This window comes from Scyliorhinus torazame, chromosome 5 (assembly GCF_047496885.1).
Source record: "Scyliorhinus torazame isolate Kashiwa2021f chromosome 5, sScyTor2.1, whole genome shotgun sequence".
NCBI classification, from domain to species: domain Eukaryota; kingdom Metazoa; phylum Chordata; class Chondrichthyes; order Carcharhiniformes; family Scyliorhinidae; genus Scyliorhinus; species Scyliorhinus torazame.
Genome location: NC_092711.1, coordinates 139,242,571 through 139,258,515, shown reverse-complemented (window position 1 = coordinate 139,258,515; position 15,945 = coordinate 139,242,571). Strand labels below are relative to the sequence as shown.

Sequence of the window (15,945 nt, the reverse complement as noted above, 5' to 3'; positions counted from 1 at the left end):
AAAGATAGATGGAATGGAAAAAAGAAGGCAGCAGCAGCAACCCAGGGGGAGGGGGGGGGGAGGGGGAGGAGGAATCGGACGGACTCTCAGGGATGTTCTTGTATATGTATAGGCACTTGTTTTAGGTAATGGATATTGGACTGTTGGATTGTATCTTTGGAGAGTATTTATTTTTGACAAGGCAGTTGCCATTTAGTTTGGTTTTTGTTTCTGTTCATATATTATTTATTTATTTGTTTAAAACTGGCCACTGTTATTTATATTGCTTTATTGTTGTTTAAAAGAAACACTACGTATTGTTATGTTTGGCCAAAAAATCTTGAATAAAATATATTTTTAAAAAAAGAAATGGAGGATTAACATCCCAGGCCCAAAACACTCATTCCAGGTTAAGCAGCGTTCCTCTTTCAATTTGGCCTATTGCATTTGCTGCTCCCAATGTGGTCTCCTCTAGAGTGGAGAGACCGAACGTAGACTGGAAAATCGCTTTGCTGAGCACTTTCGGTCTGTGTGCTTTCAGGACCTTGACCTTCTCGTTACTTGCCATTTTAACACAAGACCCTGCTCCCATGCCCGCATGTCTGTCCTTGGCCTGCGGCAGTGTTCCAATGAAGCTCAAACGCAATCTGGAGGAACAGCATTTTATCTTCCAGTTAGGCACACTACAGCCTTCCAGTCTCAACATCATAAGACCAGAAGACACAGGAGCAGAATTAGGCCACTTGGCCCATCGAGTCTGCTCCACCATTCAATCATGGCTGATATTTTCTCATCCCCATTCTCCTGCCTTCTCCCCATAACCCCTGATCTCCTGATTGATCAAGAACCGATCTATCTCTGTCTTAAAGACACTTGGTGAATTGGCCTCCACAGCCTTCTGCAGCAAATACTTCCACAGATTCACCGCCCTCTGGCTGAAACAATTCCTCCTCATCTCTGTTTTAAAGGATCGTCCCTTTAATCTGAGATGGTGTCGAATTCAACAACTTCAGATGATTAGCTCTAACCGACCTTAACCACTTATTTCATTCCATTTCATTTTAACTGTTATGGGCCAGGGTTTAGAGAACCCCAAAGTGTAGCATGGAGTTCACCTGACCCACAACCATTTTTTTTTTAGAAATATTTTTATTCACATTTTTACATATTTTCAACAAACCCCCCTCCCCTACAGAAAAGAGAAAAACAAAGAACTCATAAATAAACATCTTACAGCTACATCACAAATTCCCCCAATATACAAACCCCCCATTAAGCAATGATAAACACAGTAGAAAACACAAAGTACCCCCCCCCCCCTTCCTCTGGGTTGCTGCTGACCACCTCCTAACGCTCCGCTAGAAAGTCTAGGAACGGTTGCCACCTCCTGAAGAACCCTTGCACAGACCCTCTCAAGGCAAATTTTACCCTCTCCAATTTAATGAACCCTGCCATGTCGCTGATCCAGGCTTCCACGCTCGGGGGCCTCGCATTCATCCACTCTAGCAGAATCCTCCACCGGGCTACCAAGGCGCAAAGGCCAGAATACCGGCCTCTTTGGCCTCCTGCACTCCCGGCTCGTCCGATACCCCAAATAGTGCTAACCCCCAGCTCGGCTTAGCCTGGGTGTTTACCACCTGAAACATCGTCCTCGCAATACCCCTTCAGAACCTATGCAGCGCCGGGCACGCCCAGAACATATGGGATTGATTTGCTGGGCTCCCCGAGCACCTCCCACACCTGTCTTCCACCCCAAAGAACCTGCTCAGCCTCGCCCCTGTCATATGCGCTCTGTGAAGAACCTTAAATTGTATCAGGCTAAGGCTGGCGCAAGAGGAGGAAGAATTAACCCTACCCAGGGCGTCCGTCCACGTACCCTCGTCTATCTCCTCCCCAAGCTCCTCCTCCCATTTACCCTTTAGCTCCTCCACCGAGGTCTCCTCCTCCTCCTGCATCTCCTGGTAGATCGCCGAGACCCTGCCCTCTCCAACCCACACCCCCGAGAGCACCCTATCCTGGATCCTGAGTGCTGGAAGCAGCGGGAACTCCCTCATCTGCCGTCTTACAAATGCCCTTACCTGCATGTACCTGAAGGCATTTCCGGGAGGAAGCCCAAATTTTTCCTCCAGCGCCCCAAGGCTCGCAAACGTCCCATCTATAAACGGGTCCCCCATCCTTCTAATACCTGCCCTCTGCCAGCTCAGGAACCCCCCATCCATTCTCCCTGGGACAAACCGATGGTTCTCCCGGATCGGGGACCAAACCAAAGCCTCAACCTCACCCCTGTGGCGTCTCCACTGCCCCCAAATTTTCAAAGTTGCCGCCACCACCGGACCCGTGGTGTGCCTAGTCGGCGGGAACGGCAGCGGTGCTGTCACCAGCGTTCCCAGACTCGTGCCCACACAGGACGCCATCTCCAGCCTCTTCCACGCCGCCCCCTCCCCATCCATTACCCACTTGCGTATCATCGCCACATTGGCAGCCCAGTAATACCCACACAGGTTAGGTAACGCTAACCCTCCTCTGTCCCTACTCCGCTCCAGAAACACCCTTCTCACCCTCGGGGTCTTTTTCGTCCATACAAACCCCATGATGCTCCTACTGACCCGCTTAAAAAAGGCCTTAGGGATCAGGATGGGGAGGCACTGGAATATAAAAAGGAACCTCGGGAGCACCGTCATCTTCACCGACTGTACCCTACCCACCAGGGAGAGTGGCAGCACATCCCACCTTTTAAACTCCTCCTCCATCTGCTCCACCAGCCTCGTCAAGTTGAGCTTGTGTAAGGCCCCCCAGCTCCTGGCCACCTGGATCCCCAGATACCGAAAACTCAGTTTCAGTGGAAGCTCGTCTATCCCCCTTCCCTGGTCCCCTGGGTGTACCATGAAGAGCTCACTCTTCCCCACGTTGAGCTTAGACCTGGAAAAGTCCCCAAACTCCCTGAGGATCCGCATCACCTCTGGCAACCCCCCCACTGGGTCCGCCACATACAGTAACAGGTCATCGACATACAGCGAAACCTGGTGTTCCTCCCCCCTCCGGACCAGCCCCCTCCAGTTCCTGGACTCCCTCAGAGCCATAGCCAAATGCTCAATTGCCAATGCAAATAGCAAGGGGGATAGGGGGCACCCCTGCCTCGTCCCCGGTACAGCCGATCGTATTGCGACCTACTCCAATTCGTGGCCACACTCGCCACCGGGGCTTCGTAAAGTAGCGTAACCCAACTAATGAACCCCTCCTCGAACCCAAACCTCCTCAACAGTTCCCAGAGGTACCCCCACTCCACCCTATCGAAGGCCTTCTCCGCGTCCATCGCCGCCACTATCTCCGCCACCCCCTCCACTGTAGGCATCATGACTACGTTAAGGAGCCTCCGCACATTGGTATTCAGCTGCCTTCCCTTAACAAAATCCGTCTGGTCCTCGTGAATCACCCCCGGGACACAGTCCTCAATTCTGGTAGCCAACACCTTCGCTAACAGCTTTGCGTCCACGTCGAGGAGCGAGATTGGCCTATCCGACCCACACTGTAATGGGTCCTTGTCCCGCTTCAAGATCAGCGAGATCATCTTACTGGACGTTGTCAGGGGTAGCCCCCCCCCCCCCCCCATTGAAAGGCCTCACTAATATAGGGCCCAGCAGGTCCATGTACTTCCGGTAAAATTCCACCCACCGGGAACCCATCTGGCCCCGGTGCCTTCCCCGCCTGCATACTCCCCAGCCCCTTAGTCAGCTCCTCCAGCCCTACCGGTGCCCCTAGCCCAGCCACCTGCCCCTCCACTACACTCGGGAACCTCAGTCTATCCAATAATCGATGCATCCCCCCCTTCTCTGTCGGGGGCTCAGACCTATACAGCCCCTCATAAAAGTCTCTCAATATCCCATTTATTCCCACCACACTCCGCACCGTGTTCCCACCTTTATCCCTAACTCTACCAATCTCCCTCGCTGCCTCCCGCTTCAAGCTGGTGTGCCAACATCCGGCTAGCCTTCTCCCCGTACTCATACACAGCCCCTTGCGCTTTCCTCCACTACACCTCTGCCTTCTTGGTGGTCAACAGGTCGAATTCGGCCTGGAGGCGTCATCGCTCCTTGAGTAGTCCCTCCTCGGGGACCTCTGCACACCTCCTATCCACCCTTAAAATCTCCCCCACCAATCTCTCCCTCTCTCTCCTCTCCTTCTCCTTGTGGGCCCTAGTGGAGATTAGCTCTCCCCTAATCACCGCCTTCAGCGCCTCCCAGACCACCCCCACCTCCCCATTATCGTTAGCCTCTAGATAGCTTTCATTGCACCCCCGGATCCGCCCGCTCACCTCCTCATCCGCCAGCAAACCCACCTCCAGGCACCACAGCGGGCGCTGGTCCCTCTCCTCCCCTAGCTCGAGCTCCATTCAGTGCGGGGCATGGTCTGAGATAGCTATGGCCGAATACTCCGTGTCTTCCACTCTCGGGATCAGCGCCCTGCTCATAACGAAGAAGTCAATACGGGAGTAGGCTTCATGGATGTGGGAAAAAAAAGAAAATTTCCTTGGCCCCGGCCTGACAAACCTCCATGGGTCCACTCCTCCCATCTGGTCCATAAACCCCCTCAGCACCTTGGCCACCGCCGGCCTCTTACCCGTCCTGGACCTGGAGCGGTCCAATGCTGGATCCAGTACCCTGTTGAAGTTTCCCACCCCCCCATTATCAAGCTCCCGGCCTCCAGGTCCGGAATCCGGCCCAACATGAGCCGCATAAATCCGGCATCGTCCCAATTCGGGGCATATACATTCACTAATACCACCCGCACCCCCTGCAGCTTACCGCTCACCATCACATACCTACCTCCATTGTCTGCCACGATGTTCAGCGCCTCAAACGACACCCGCTTTCCCACCAAAATCGCCAACCCTCGATTCTTTGCGTCCAACCCCGAGTGGAAAACCTGCCCATACCCACCCCTTTCTCAGCCTGACCTGATCTGCCACCCTCAAATGCGTCTCCTGGAGCATGACCACATCTGCCTTCAGTCCCTTCAGGTGCGTGAACACACGGGCCCTCCAGACCGGCCCGTTCAGGCCTCTCACATTCCAAGTTATCAGCCGGATCAGGGGGCTTCCCGCCACACCCCCCCCTGCCGATTAGCCGTCCCCTTTTCTAGGCCAGCCACGTGCCCGCGCCTCCCCCACTCTCCGTTCCCCCTCAGCGGCAGACCCCCGCCCCGGCTCTCTCTCCTAGCTCATGCTCACCTTTGGCCAATGCAGCAGCAACCCAGCCCCCCCCTCCCCCCCCCCCAAAGCTAGGTCTCCCCCCATTGCACTCCCGTAAGTCAGCTGACTGCTGCTGACCCCGGCCACTCCCGCCACTCCATCGACCCCCCAGTGTGGTAGTCTTCCCCCCCCCCCCTCTCCTGTCCATCAGCGGGCGCTCCTCTCCAACACCGCCCTTCCCCCCAGCCCTGCCCCCTTCCTTCCCTAGCGCGGGAAAAAGTCCGCGCTTTCCATCAGATCGGCCCCACCCTCTCTGGCGCAGCTCCCTTTTGCGGCCTAATCCCAGCTGCCCCACATCGGGCCTGCCCACACTCTCACAAAACCCCCACTTCGAACCAATTCACCCAGCCCCCAAGGAAACAATACAGAACAGAATAGAGCATCCCCCAAAGCACAGTAACCACAGTAGCCCCCCCGCGACCTCCCCTCACAACCGACCCTCAGTCCGTGTCCAACTTTTCGGCCTGAATAGAGGTCCACGCCTCCTCCAGCGTCTCAAAGTAATAGTGCCGGTCCTTAAACGTGACCCACAGTCGCGCCGGCTGCAGCATCCCGAATCTCACCCCCTTCCGATGCAGAACCGCCTTAGCCCGATTGTACCCGGCCCTCTTCTTGGCCACCTCCGCGCTCCAGTCCTGGTATATCCGGACCTCTGCATTCTCCCAACTGCTGCTCCGCTCCTTTTGTGCCCATCTTAGGACACTCTCCCTGTCCACCAAGCGGTGGAACCGCACCAATACCGCCCGCGGCGGCTCGTTAGACTTGGGCCTCCTCGCCAGGACTCGGTGGGCCCCATCCAGCTCCAGGGGCCTCGGGAAGGCACCCGCGCCCAACAACGTGTTCAGCATCGTGACCACATATGCTCCAACTCCGACCCCTCCACTCCCTCCGGGAGACCCAGAATCCGCAGATTCTTCCTCCTCGATCGATTCTCCACGTCCTCGAACTTCTCCTGCCATTTTTTATGCAGCGCCTCATGTGCCTCCACCTTCACCGCCAGGCCCAATATCTCGTCCTCATTCTACGAGGCTTTCTGCTGCACCCCCCGGATCGCCGCCCCTTGGGCCTTCTGGGTCTCGACCAGCTTGTCGATCGAAGCCTTCATCGGCTCCAGCAGCTCTGCTTTCAGTTCCGTGAAGCAGCTGAAGGATTTCTACTATTCGGTTACCAGCAGCACTTTGCGATAACTGGAACTCAATAGAAATTTAAGTTAAAACTTCTCGGGTGCCAATAAGAATTGTTTTATTTATCTTCTATTGATTACAATTTGATAGTCATTTAAAAGGCAATTCGTAGACAATTTGAAGCTTTCAGAGAATCACAAACATTATCTTCTTGCTTTGGCACACAGCTCAACAATAACTTTTAAAAGTCAAAGTCTGAAAATGAAATATGAAAACGAGAGAGAGAGAGCTAATCTTCAGCTTCAAACCAACAAAACAAAAACTAACAAACTACTCACAAAAACTTCCCCTACCAATCTACCTAAACCTAATCTACAATAAAAACTTCAAACTAAAACACTCCGACTCAAAACTTTGAAAACACTCAAAATGGCGGGCTGAAACTTCTTCAGTTATACCCTTTCATGTCTGTCTGAAGTCATCTAATTACACCCCAATACAATCCTAATTGGTTTGGGTTAGACTCAAACACATTTGAATTGACGGTAAGCCGTCCATCTTCAATATGTAACATTACTTCTAATTGTTACGTATCTGCATTCTTGTGTATGTTAAGGAATGCGATATTCTGCTTTATCTTTACCAGCAAAAAACTGGTTTTATGCTGGCTTGGTTATTGTAACAATGGGGACTTCATGTAATCTTTCCATGCAATGCTGGACAATGATTTGCAAAATGTCGAGAAAGTTGGAATCAAATATATATTTGATTCAATGTTTTATAAACTGTCCATTAAAATGTTTCAGCCTTATAAGTTATGGAATGTGGTTCACACTGTAATCACTAATGGCCTGAAAAGAGAACAATAGAGCTTTTAAGTTACTGGACTCTAGTCACCTCATTGCCATGGAATTCAGCCCTTGTCCTTGAGTTAAAAGTGTTTGTTTTATCAGACTTCGGTGTTACTTTAAAACTATGTAAAATGAATTTGCAGAATATGTGTCTCTTCAATCACACCCAGACGACACAAAGGTTGGTGGAATTGCGGATAGCGATGAGGACTGTCAGAGGATACAGCAGGATTCAGATTGTTTGGAGACTTGGGCGGAGAGATGGCAGATGGAGTTTAATCCAGAAAAATGTGAGGTAATGCATTTTGGAAGGTCTAATGCAGGTAGGGAATATACAGTGAATGGTAGAACCCTCAAGAGCATTGAAAGTCAGAGAGATCTAGGTGTACAGGTCCACAGGTCACTGAAAGGGGCAACACAGGTGGAGAAGGTAGTCAAGAAGGCAGATGGCATGCTTGCCTTCATTGGCCGGGGCATTGAGTATAAGAATTGGCAAGTCGTGTTGCAGCTGTATAGAACCTTAGGCCACACTTGGAGTATAGTGTTCAATTCTGGTCGCCACACTACCAGAAGGATGTGGAGGCTTTAGAGAGGGTGCAGAAGAGATTTACCAGAATGTTGCCTGGTATGGAGGGCATTAGCTATGAGGAGCGGTTGAATAAACTCGGTTTGTTCTCACTGGAACGACGGAGGTTGAGGGGCGACCTGATAGAGGTCTACAAAACTATGAAGGGCATAGACAGAGTGGATAGTCAGAGGCTTTGCCCCAGGGTAGAGGGGTCAATTACTAGGGGGCGTAGGTTTAAGGTGCGAGGGGCAAGGTTTAGAGTAGATGTACAAGGCAAGTTTTTTTTACACAGAGGGTAGTGGGTGCCTGGAACTCGCTACCGGAGGAGGTGGTGGAAGCAGGGACGATAGTGACATTTAAGGGGCATCTTGACAAATACATGAATAGGATGGGAATAGAGGGATACGCACCCAGCAAGTGTAGAAAATTGTAGTTTAGTCGGGCAGCATGGTTGGCGCAGGCTTGGAGGGCCGAAGGGCCTGTTCCTGTGCTGTACCTTTCTTTGTTCTTTGTTCAATCTTTAATTTAAAACTGGGGCTTAATATTTATGCTTAAACAGCTATCTTTTACCTATATTAGTTGTATTAGAAATATCTGGCTTATACAGCATTGATTGAGAAACTCCTTCTGCTCTTGTGCCCACAGCGCCCACGCTGCCTGGCTTTCCTCCCTCGCACTCTTCGCTGCACCAGAATTACTTTTTTCACCTCTCCACTCCTGGTCCAATCCATACAGTGGCGGGGAAATCGTACTGTCACTTTCCCACACTGGGAACCGTTGAACAAATGCCGCTGGGGCCCCTCAAAAGAGCCCAAAAGTCCGTTTCTGGCGGGAGCTGCCGAACGTGCGACTTAGCTCAGCATAGCCGCAACCGGTAGTGGACCCACAACTTTTACTCGATTGTGGTATGGGGAGCACACGGCCCACTCTACAGGAGTGGCACAGCAGAAATGGAAAAGTATTTTTTAAAGCAAAACAATGTTTTTTCTATGAACTCAAGTTAACCTTTTTAAAACATACAGTGAACATCTTAGCAACCATCAATTCAAATACAACCCCCAAAGAATACAACACTAAGTAATCCTTTAAGCTTTCCTTTTAACATCCATAAGACTTAAAACACCTTTTACCAGAAGCACATCAGGTTAAAGTCACTAATGTTATTAGTTTTAAATCACCAGGATCGATTCAGTCTTTAGATTACAGAGAGAGACTCTAATACACCTTCTGGCTGTGACTGCAGCTATCCAGCTCTGAAAAGGATACTAAAACACACCCTGCAGCAAACAGCTGAAAACGAAAGTAAAAAGCTCACAGACAGCCCAGCTCCACCCACTCTCTGACATCATTGCAATAATAAACACCCATTTCTTAAAGGTACTCTCACTACAGATATTTATATACACACCCATTTATAAACACCCATTTCTTAAAGGCACTCTCACATGACATTGTCTTTTACCCTTTATTTCTTTCTTGTCTTTCCTTATATATATTCCACCCCCCACTCTTTCCACCTATCTTATGCTCCCTTTACTTACCTTTTCTCCCCTTTGCTTCCCTTCCCTCCCCTTTTCTCATTTTACCTCTCTCCCACCCATGTCCCCCCACAGCTCCATCTGTCACAGATTTTAATTTCTCTGCTGTTTGGCCTTCCACACCTTTTATTCTCTCTGGGGGCTGCCATGAGCACTCTTTAGCTGTGGTTTCTGTGGCTGTGACTCTTTCATTCCCTCACCGCTCAGGGCCATGTGGTTTTTCTTTCCACTCGGGGTTTGATTCGGAATCGAGGGGAGTGGCGATTTTAATGAACAGCCGGTGGTGTTGGTAAACGTGGATGCCCCAAATTGGGATGATGTGGGTACGCGGCGTAATTTCATAAGGAATTTGCGACGGAGCTGGCACCTCATCTGTTGGGGGCGTTTATTGAAGCGCTGGCGAAGGGGCAGTCACCGGAGACGATGACACCGGCAATAATTAGACTAATCCCGGAAAAAGGGAAGGACCCGGTGGACTGTGGGTCGTGTAGGCCCATATCACTATTGAACACGGCTGTGAAAGTATTGGCTAAGTTGTTGGCGGGGAGGATGGAGGAGTGTGTCCCGTGGGTGGTTGCAGAGGAACAAACGGGCATCGTGAAGGGCAGGCAGCTCGCGAGTAATATAAGACGGCTGTTGAATGTAGTGATGAATCTGTCGGGGGCTCTGGTACCGGAGGTGGTGGTATCCATGGACGCGGAGAAGGCATTTTGGGAAATGGGAAACGGTTGTACAAACTGTACAGTTGATTGCTGGGAAGTATGTTTCCCGGGCTGTTTATTTGCTGTAACCTGTTTTAATACATGTTTGTAATAAAATACATTAAAAAAAACATTTCTGTGTATTGCTGTGGACCTGGGGTCACATGCAGGCCGGACCAGGTAAGGACGGCAGATTTCCTTCCCTGAATGACATGAGCGAACCAGTTGGGTTTTTATGACAATCGGCAATGGTTCCATGGTCATCATCAGACTGTTAATTCCAGACTTTTACTGAATTCAAATTGCACCATCTGCTGTGGTGGGATTCGAACCCTGGTCCCCAGAGCATTGACAAAGCATCTGCTGTGACAAAGAGTCATCCAGACTCGAAACGTTAGCTCCCTTCTCTCCCCACAGATGCTGTCAGACCTGCTGCGATTGGCCAGTATTTTCTGTTTTTGTTTCAGATTCCAGCATCTGCAGTAATTTGCTTTTATCCCCAGAACATTATCCTGGATCTCTGGATTACTGAGCCAGTGATAATACCACTGCACCATGCGCAGTGGTTAGCACGGGCCCTCCATCCCTGGCAACACAAAAAAGTGCAGGGTAGGTGGATTGTCCCTGTTCCCCTGAACGTTTATTTCCCTCAAGTGATGATCCAATTTCATTTTGAAATACTTTGCCTCCCCTTTCATCATTTAGATTGTCTGTCAGTTCCAGATTTCTCACGTCCTCCTCCCACATAGGGTTCAGTATATTGCTCATTATCAGTTCAGTTATATACACTGGGCCCGGTTTAGCTCAGATGGCTGGACAGTAGGTTTGTGATACAAAGCGACGCCAACAGCGTGGGTTCAATTCCCGTACTGGCTGAGGTTATTGATGAAGGCCCACTTTCTCAACCTCGCCTGAGGTATGGTGATGGTCAGATTAAATCACCACCAGGCAGCTCTCCCCCGCAAAGGGGAAAGCAGCCTATGGTCATCTGGGACGATGGCGACTTTGCTATAGATACAAATCGAGAATACAAGCAGCCTGGACAAAGATTTTAAGGTCTCTCTGTCTGGGACATGAACCAGTGACCATGGATCTGTTGCTGAAATTGAATCGTACCTTAACAAGAATTGGGAGGGTATATATTTGGTGGATTGAGTGTTGGATGACTTTTGGGAAGGAGAGAGGATCTAATGTTCATAGAAACTAGAATTGTCTGTTCTGAATTTCTATCCTGTACTGACAGTGATGATTTTGTAAACTCCTTTTACAGGATCTCAGAAGGTGAGAATTTACAGACAGAAATCTCAAAGCAAACTTCATGTCAACATCCGACAGCGTCACTCAATTCATCGGGACTGGAATATCATCGGCCTTTAAATCTAGAAGGAGAAATGTTTGTCTGTTCTGTCTGCTTCAGAATGTTTTAAACATCAGTGTGACTGGAAAAGCACCGAGACACACACACCCGAGTGAGAGTGTTCCAGAGCACTGACTGTGGAAAGAGCTTTAACCAGTTGCACAGCCTGAAAAAACATCCGCCATTCACAGCGGGAAAGACTTTACACGTGTTCTGTGTGTGGACGAGGCCTCAACTGGGCAGTGAACCTGGAGAGACACAAGGACACCCGCACCATGGAGAAATTGTGGAAATGTGGGGACTGTGGGAAGGGATTCAGAGCCCCATCAGAACTGGAAGCTCATCGACGCAGTCACACTAAGGAGAGGCCATTCACCTGCTCTCGGTGTGGGAAGGGATTCACTCGGTTATCCAGCCTGCGGACACACCAGCGAGTTCACACTGGGGAGAGGCCATTCACCTGCTCTCAGTGTGGGAAGGGATTCACTCGGTCATCCCACCTGCAAATACACCAGCGAGTTCACACTGGGGAGAGGCCGTTCACCTGCTCCCAGTGTGGGAAGCGATTCACTCGGTTGTGTAACCTGCAGAGACACAAGCTTGTGCACACTGGGGTGAGGCCCTTCACCTGCTCTGTGTGTGGTACAGGATTCGCTCGGTTGTGCAACCTGCAGACACACCAGCGATTCCACACTGGGGAGAGGCCATTCACCTGCTCCCAGTGTGGGAAGGGATTCAGTGAGTTATCCAACATGCGTGTACACCAGCGAGTCCACACCGGGGAGAGGCCCTTCACCTGCTCGGACTGTGGGAAGAAATTCTCTAAGTCTTCCAACCTGGTGACACACCAGCGAGTTCACACCAAGGAGAGACCATTCACCTGCTCAGTGTGTGGGAAGGGATTCAGCGATTCATCCACCCGGCTGACACACCAACGCACTCACAGTAAGGAGAAGCCGTTCACCTGCTTCGAGTGTGGAAAGGGATTCACTCGGTCAACCTACCTGCTCAAACACCAGCAGGTTCACATCAGGAAGAGGCTGTGATACGATCTCTTATTTTATCTTCAAATTAGAAGATAAATTTGATTGGAGGAGTCCAAAAATACAACTTTATTTGCGAATCATTCACCTTTATTCTCTTAAATAAAAAAGCTAAATCAAAACTTTAGGTAAAATAATACATCAAAACATATAAAGTGACTTAGAAAATCAATACATGGTTCAGAATTTCTTCAAGCGTTAAGTTCAGAATAAAGCTTTAATCATGAAGCCTTATTCTTCAAGAAATCCTGATCAATGGTCTAATCCCTCACTTACTCTCATTGGTTTCTAATTCTCAGCTGAAGCTTCCTGATTTATTCAAATAATTGTCCATCACTTAGAAAATGATGTGTTATCCAAGCATTGGTCATTAGTTAAGATTTACTAATCTCCATCAAATTCATTAAATGTCTACGTGCCCCCGTCACGTGTACCAATCCTACAAATTGATTGGTAGGATATTAGTTGCTTGCATTAACCTTGCTGTTGCTAAGGCTTTGATACATTTTTATTACTAAATGTTGCTGTTGCTCAGGCTGTGATACATTTTCATTATAGAATGTATTAAGGAACAATGGTTTATTAATTACAAGGGGCTTTGATGCAATTTTTCATGAAACAATGTTAGATTCCAGCTGAGCAGTTCTTATTTATTCTCTGAAACAATGACTATCTTTCCACATTAGCCTTGTGGATATTCCATTCTCTGTCTGTGCACTGAATTAAGAAATATACTGCATCAATTCTTAAAGGCACCAATAAATCAGTGAATCAATAAATCAGTGAATCAATAAATCAGTGAATCAATAAATCAGTAAATATCTGGCTGTTCATCTGCTGTGTGTGTGGGAAGGGTTTTCCCTGTTATCCACCCTGTGCAGCTACCAGCGAGTTCACAAGTGGTGACAGGGGTTGGACTCTGCTGTTATTGCTGCTGTTAATCACACCCAGGACTGAACCATGTCCATTCTGACACTTGGTGAAGTGGGAGGGTCAGAGGGTTTCTCTCTGCTGGACTCAGTGAGGGGCTGAGGAGATTTACGAGAACGGCACCAGGGATGAGGGACTTCAGTTAGTTGGAGAGACCGGAGCAGCTGAAATTGTTCTCATCAGACCACATGGTCATTCGGGAAGGGAAGGAGGCCATTCAGCCCATTGATCCCATGCTGGCTCTCTGTGGAGCAAACCGGTCAGTCCCATCCTCACGGGCAGCGTGTTCCAGGTCACTCACTGTGTACCTCCCCACACCCCCGCATCTTTCTAATTTCATTCTTCATGGGATGTGGTGTTTCTGGCCGGGCCCAGCATTTGTTGTCCGTCCCTAATTGCTGCTTTAGAAGGTTGTGGGTGAGGCACCTTCTTGAACTGCTGCAGTCTGTGTGGTGTCGGTGACACCCCGGTAACACCCACAGTGCTGTCTGGGAGGGAGGTCCAGGATTGGGACCCAGCCACAGTGAAGAACAATGAAATATATATATCGTGCTAAAGCTTAAATGTGTGTCCTCCTCGTCCGTGTCCCATCAGCTAATGGGAGCAGCTCTTCTTTGTCTTGTCCACCTACATCCAATCTCCCCTCAACCTCCTTTGCTACAAAGTGAACAAGCCCGGCTTCTCCGTCTGAGCCTTGTGGTTAAAATCCCTCCTCCAGAGAACCACTGAACCATCGAAAAGTTACAGCCCAGAAAGAGGCCATTCGGCCCATCTTGTCCATACCAGCCCGAGAAACCCAGGTGCCCTTTCTAATCCCAGCTTCCTGCATCCGGCCCGTAGCCCTGTCGCTTATACCCCTGGATCTCAAACAACAATGGGTCAGCGTACAGGAGGGAGATAGAGAATCTGGTGAACTGGTGCAACATCAACAATCTCTCCCTCAATGTCAGCAAAACGAAGGAGCTGATCATCGACTTCAGGAAGCGAAGTATCGTCCACACCCCTGTCTGCATCAATGGTGACGAGGTGGAGATGTTTGGCAGCTTCAAATTCCGAGGTGTGCAAATCATCAACAATCTGTCCTGGTCCATGCACGTCGACGTTACAACCAAGAAAGCACAACAGCGCGTACACTTCCTCAGAAAAGTAAGGAAACTCGGCCTGTCCACATTGACTCTTCCCAATTTTTAACAGATGCACCTCTGGCTGCATCACAGCCTGGCATTCCAACTGCTCGGCCCAAGACCATAAGAAACAAAGTAAATCGTGTAATAAGCTGTGCACAAGGGACACGTTTAAAATTATCAAGCATATCATGTGTAAGCACAGTTGCATTTCGATATATGACAGTTTAAAATTATGATGCAGATCATGTATTGTAAGACACCGTTACATTTGTATGTAAATGTATAATAGTTCCAGAGTAAGGGGGATGTGTTGATGTGCCTGTGCACAGTTCTGGACATAGTTAGATATGCGACCTCCAACCAGCTGGTGGCGATAGACATCCATCATGTGACTCAAGACACCCGCCACTTGGTATTAAGACGTCCAAGAGATAGTCGCACGTAGCTGCAGGAGAATTCACTGAATTCATTTATTAGTCATTGTCTTAATTGTAGTTTGTTAGTTTTCTTTCCAGGTGTTTGTCAATAAATCAACCTTTCCAGTGAAAGAACTAGATGTTCTGTGTACATCATTACCACGGCCATAACACAGAACACAACAACTTTTAGTTTGAATTTGGTTTTCTTTTAAATGTAAGATAAATGGAACTTCTGGATTTGATAAAAACACCCTCCGGGAATTCGCAATCACAAGGTGTGGCCCATGTTGACTGAAGAAGTCAAAGCTGGAAGGGTAAGTTCTGTAAAAGGGCAGCTGGGCTCCTTTAGCTGGAGACCCGGAGACATCGGGTCTGACAATTACTGTCCTGTCTTTGTTACAGAGGTGAATTCTTCATGCAGACCTCAGGGTCGAAAGGTTTGGTTTTGAAGCGAAAAGTCGATTAATTTGAACATCTGTTGGACATCCCAACGAGTCTGTGTTACCGTGGGGATAAGTGATTCAGGATGGAGCCTTGTTTGGAATTCTGGGTGTTTCTCACAGATAGCAGGCAGTCTGCAGTTAGCTATTAAGCAGCCAGCTGTGGGAGCAGGAGCTGTGAACCAGCTGTGGGAGCAGGAGCTGTGAACCGGCTGTGGGAGCAGGAGCTGTGAACCGGCTGTGGGAGCAGGAGCTGTGAACCGGCTGTGGGAGCAGGAGCTGTGAACCGGCTGTGGGAGTAGGAGCTGTGAACCGGCTGTGGGAGCAGGAGCTGTGAACCGGCTGTGGGAGCAGGAGCTGTGAACCGGCTGTGGGAGCAGGAGCTGTGAACCAGCTGTGAGAGCAGGAGCTGTGAACCAGCTGTGGGAGCAGGAGCTGCGAACCGGCTGTGGGAGCAGGAGCTGTGAACCAGCTGTGGGAGCAGGAGCTGCGAACCGGCTGTGGGACCAGGAGCTGTGAACCAGCTGTGAGAGCAGGAGCTGTGAACCGGCTGTGGGAGCAGGAGCTGCGAACCAGCTGTGGGATCAGGAGCTGCGAACCGGCTGTGGGAGCAGGAGCTG

The 15,945-nt window shown here is 49.6% G+C and overlaps 1 protein-coding gene across 1 annotated transcript in view; it reads left to right on the top strand.

The window, feature by feature from the left end:
* LOC140417938 (uncharacterized) overlaps nt 1–13,188 on the top strand; it is a 68,604-nt gene extending 55,416 nt beyond the window's left edge. Inside the window, exon 5 of the mRNA XM_072501371.1 lies at nt 11,536–13,188. Coding sequence (XP_072357472.1) covers nt 11,536–12,412 — 877 coding nt within the window. The 3' untranslated portion in view covers nt 12,413–13,188. The remainder of the gene's footprint in view (nt 1–11,535) is intronic.
* Nucleotides 13,189–15,945: the final 2,757 nt, after the last annotated feature.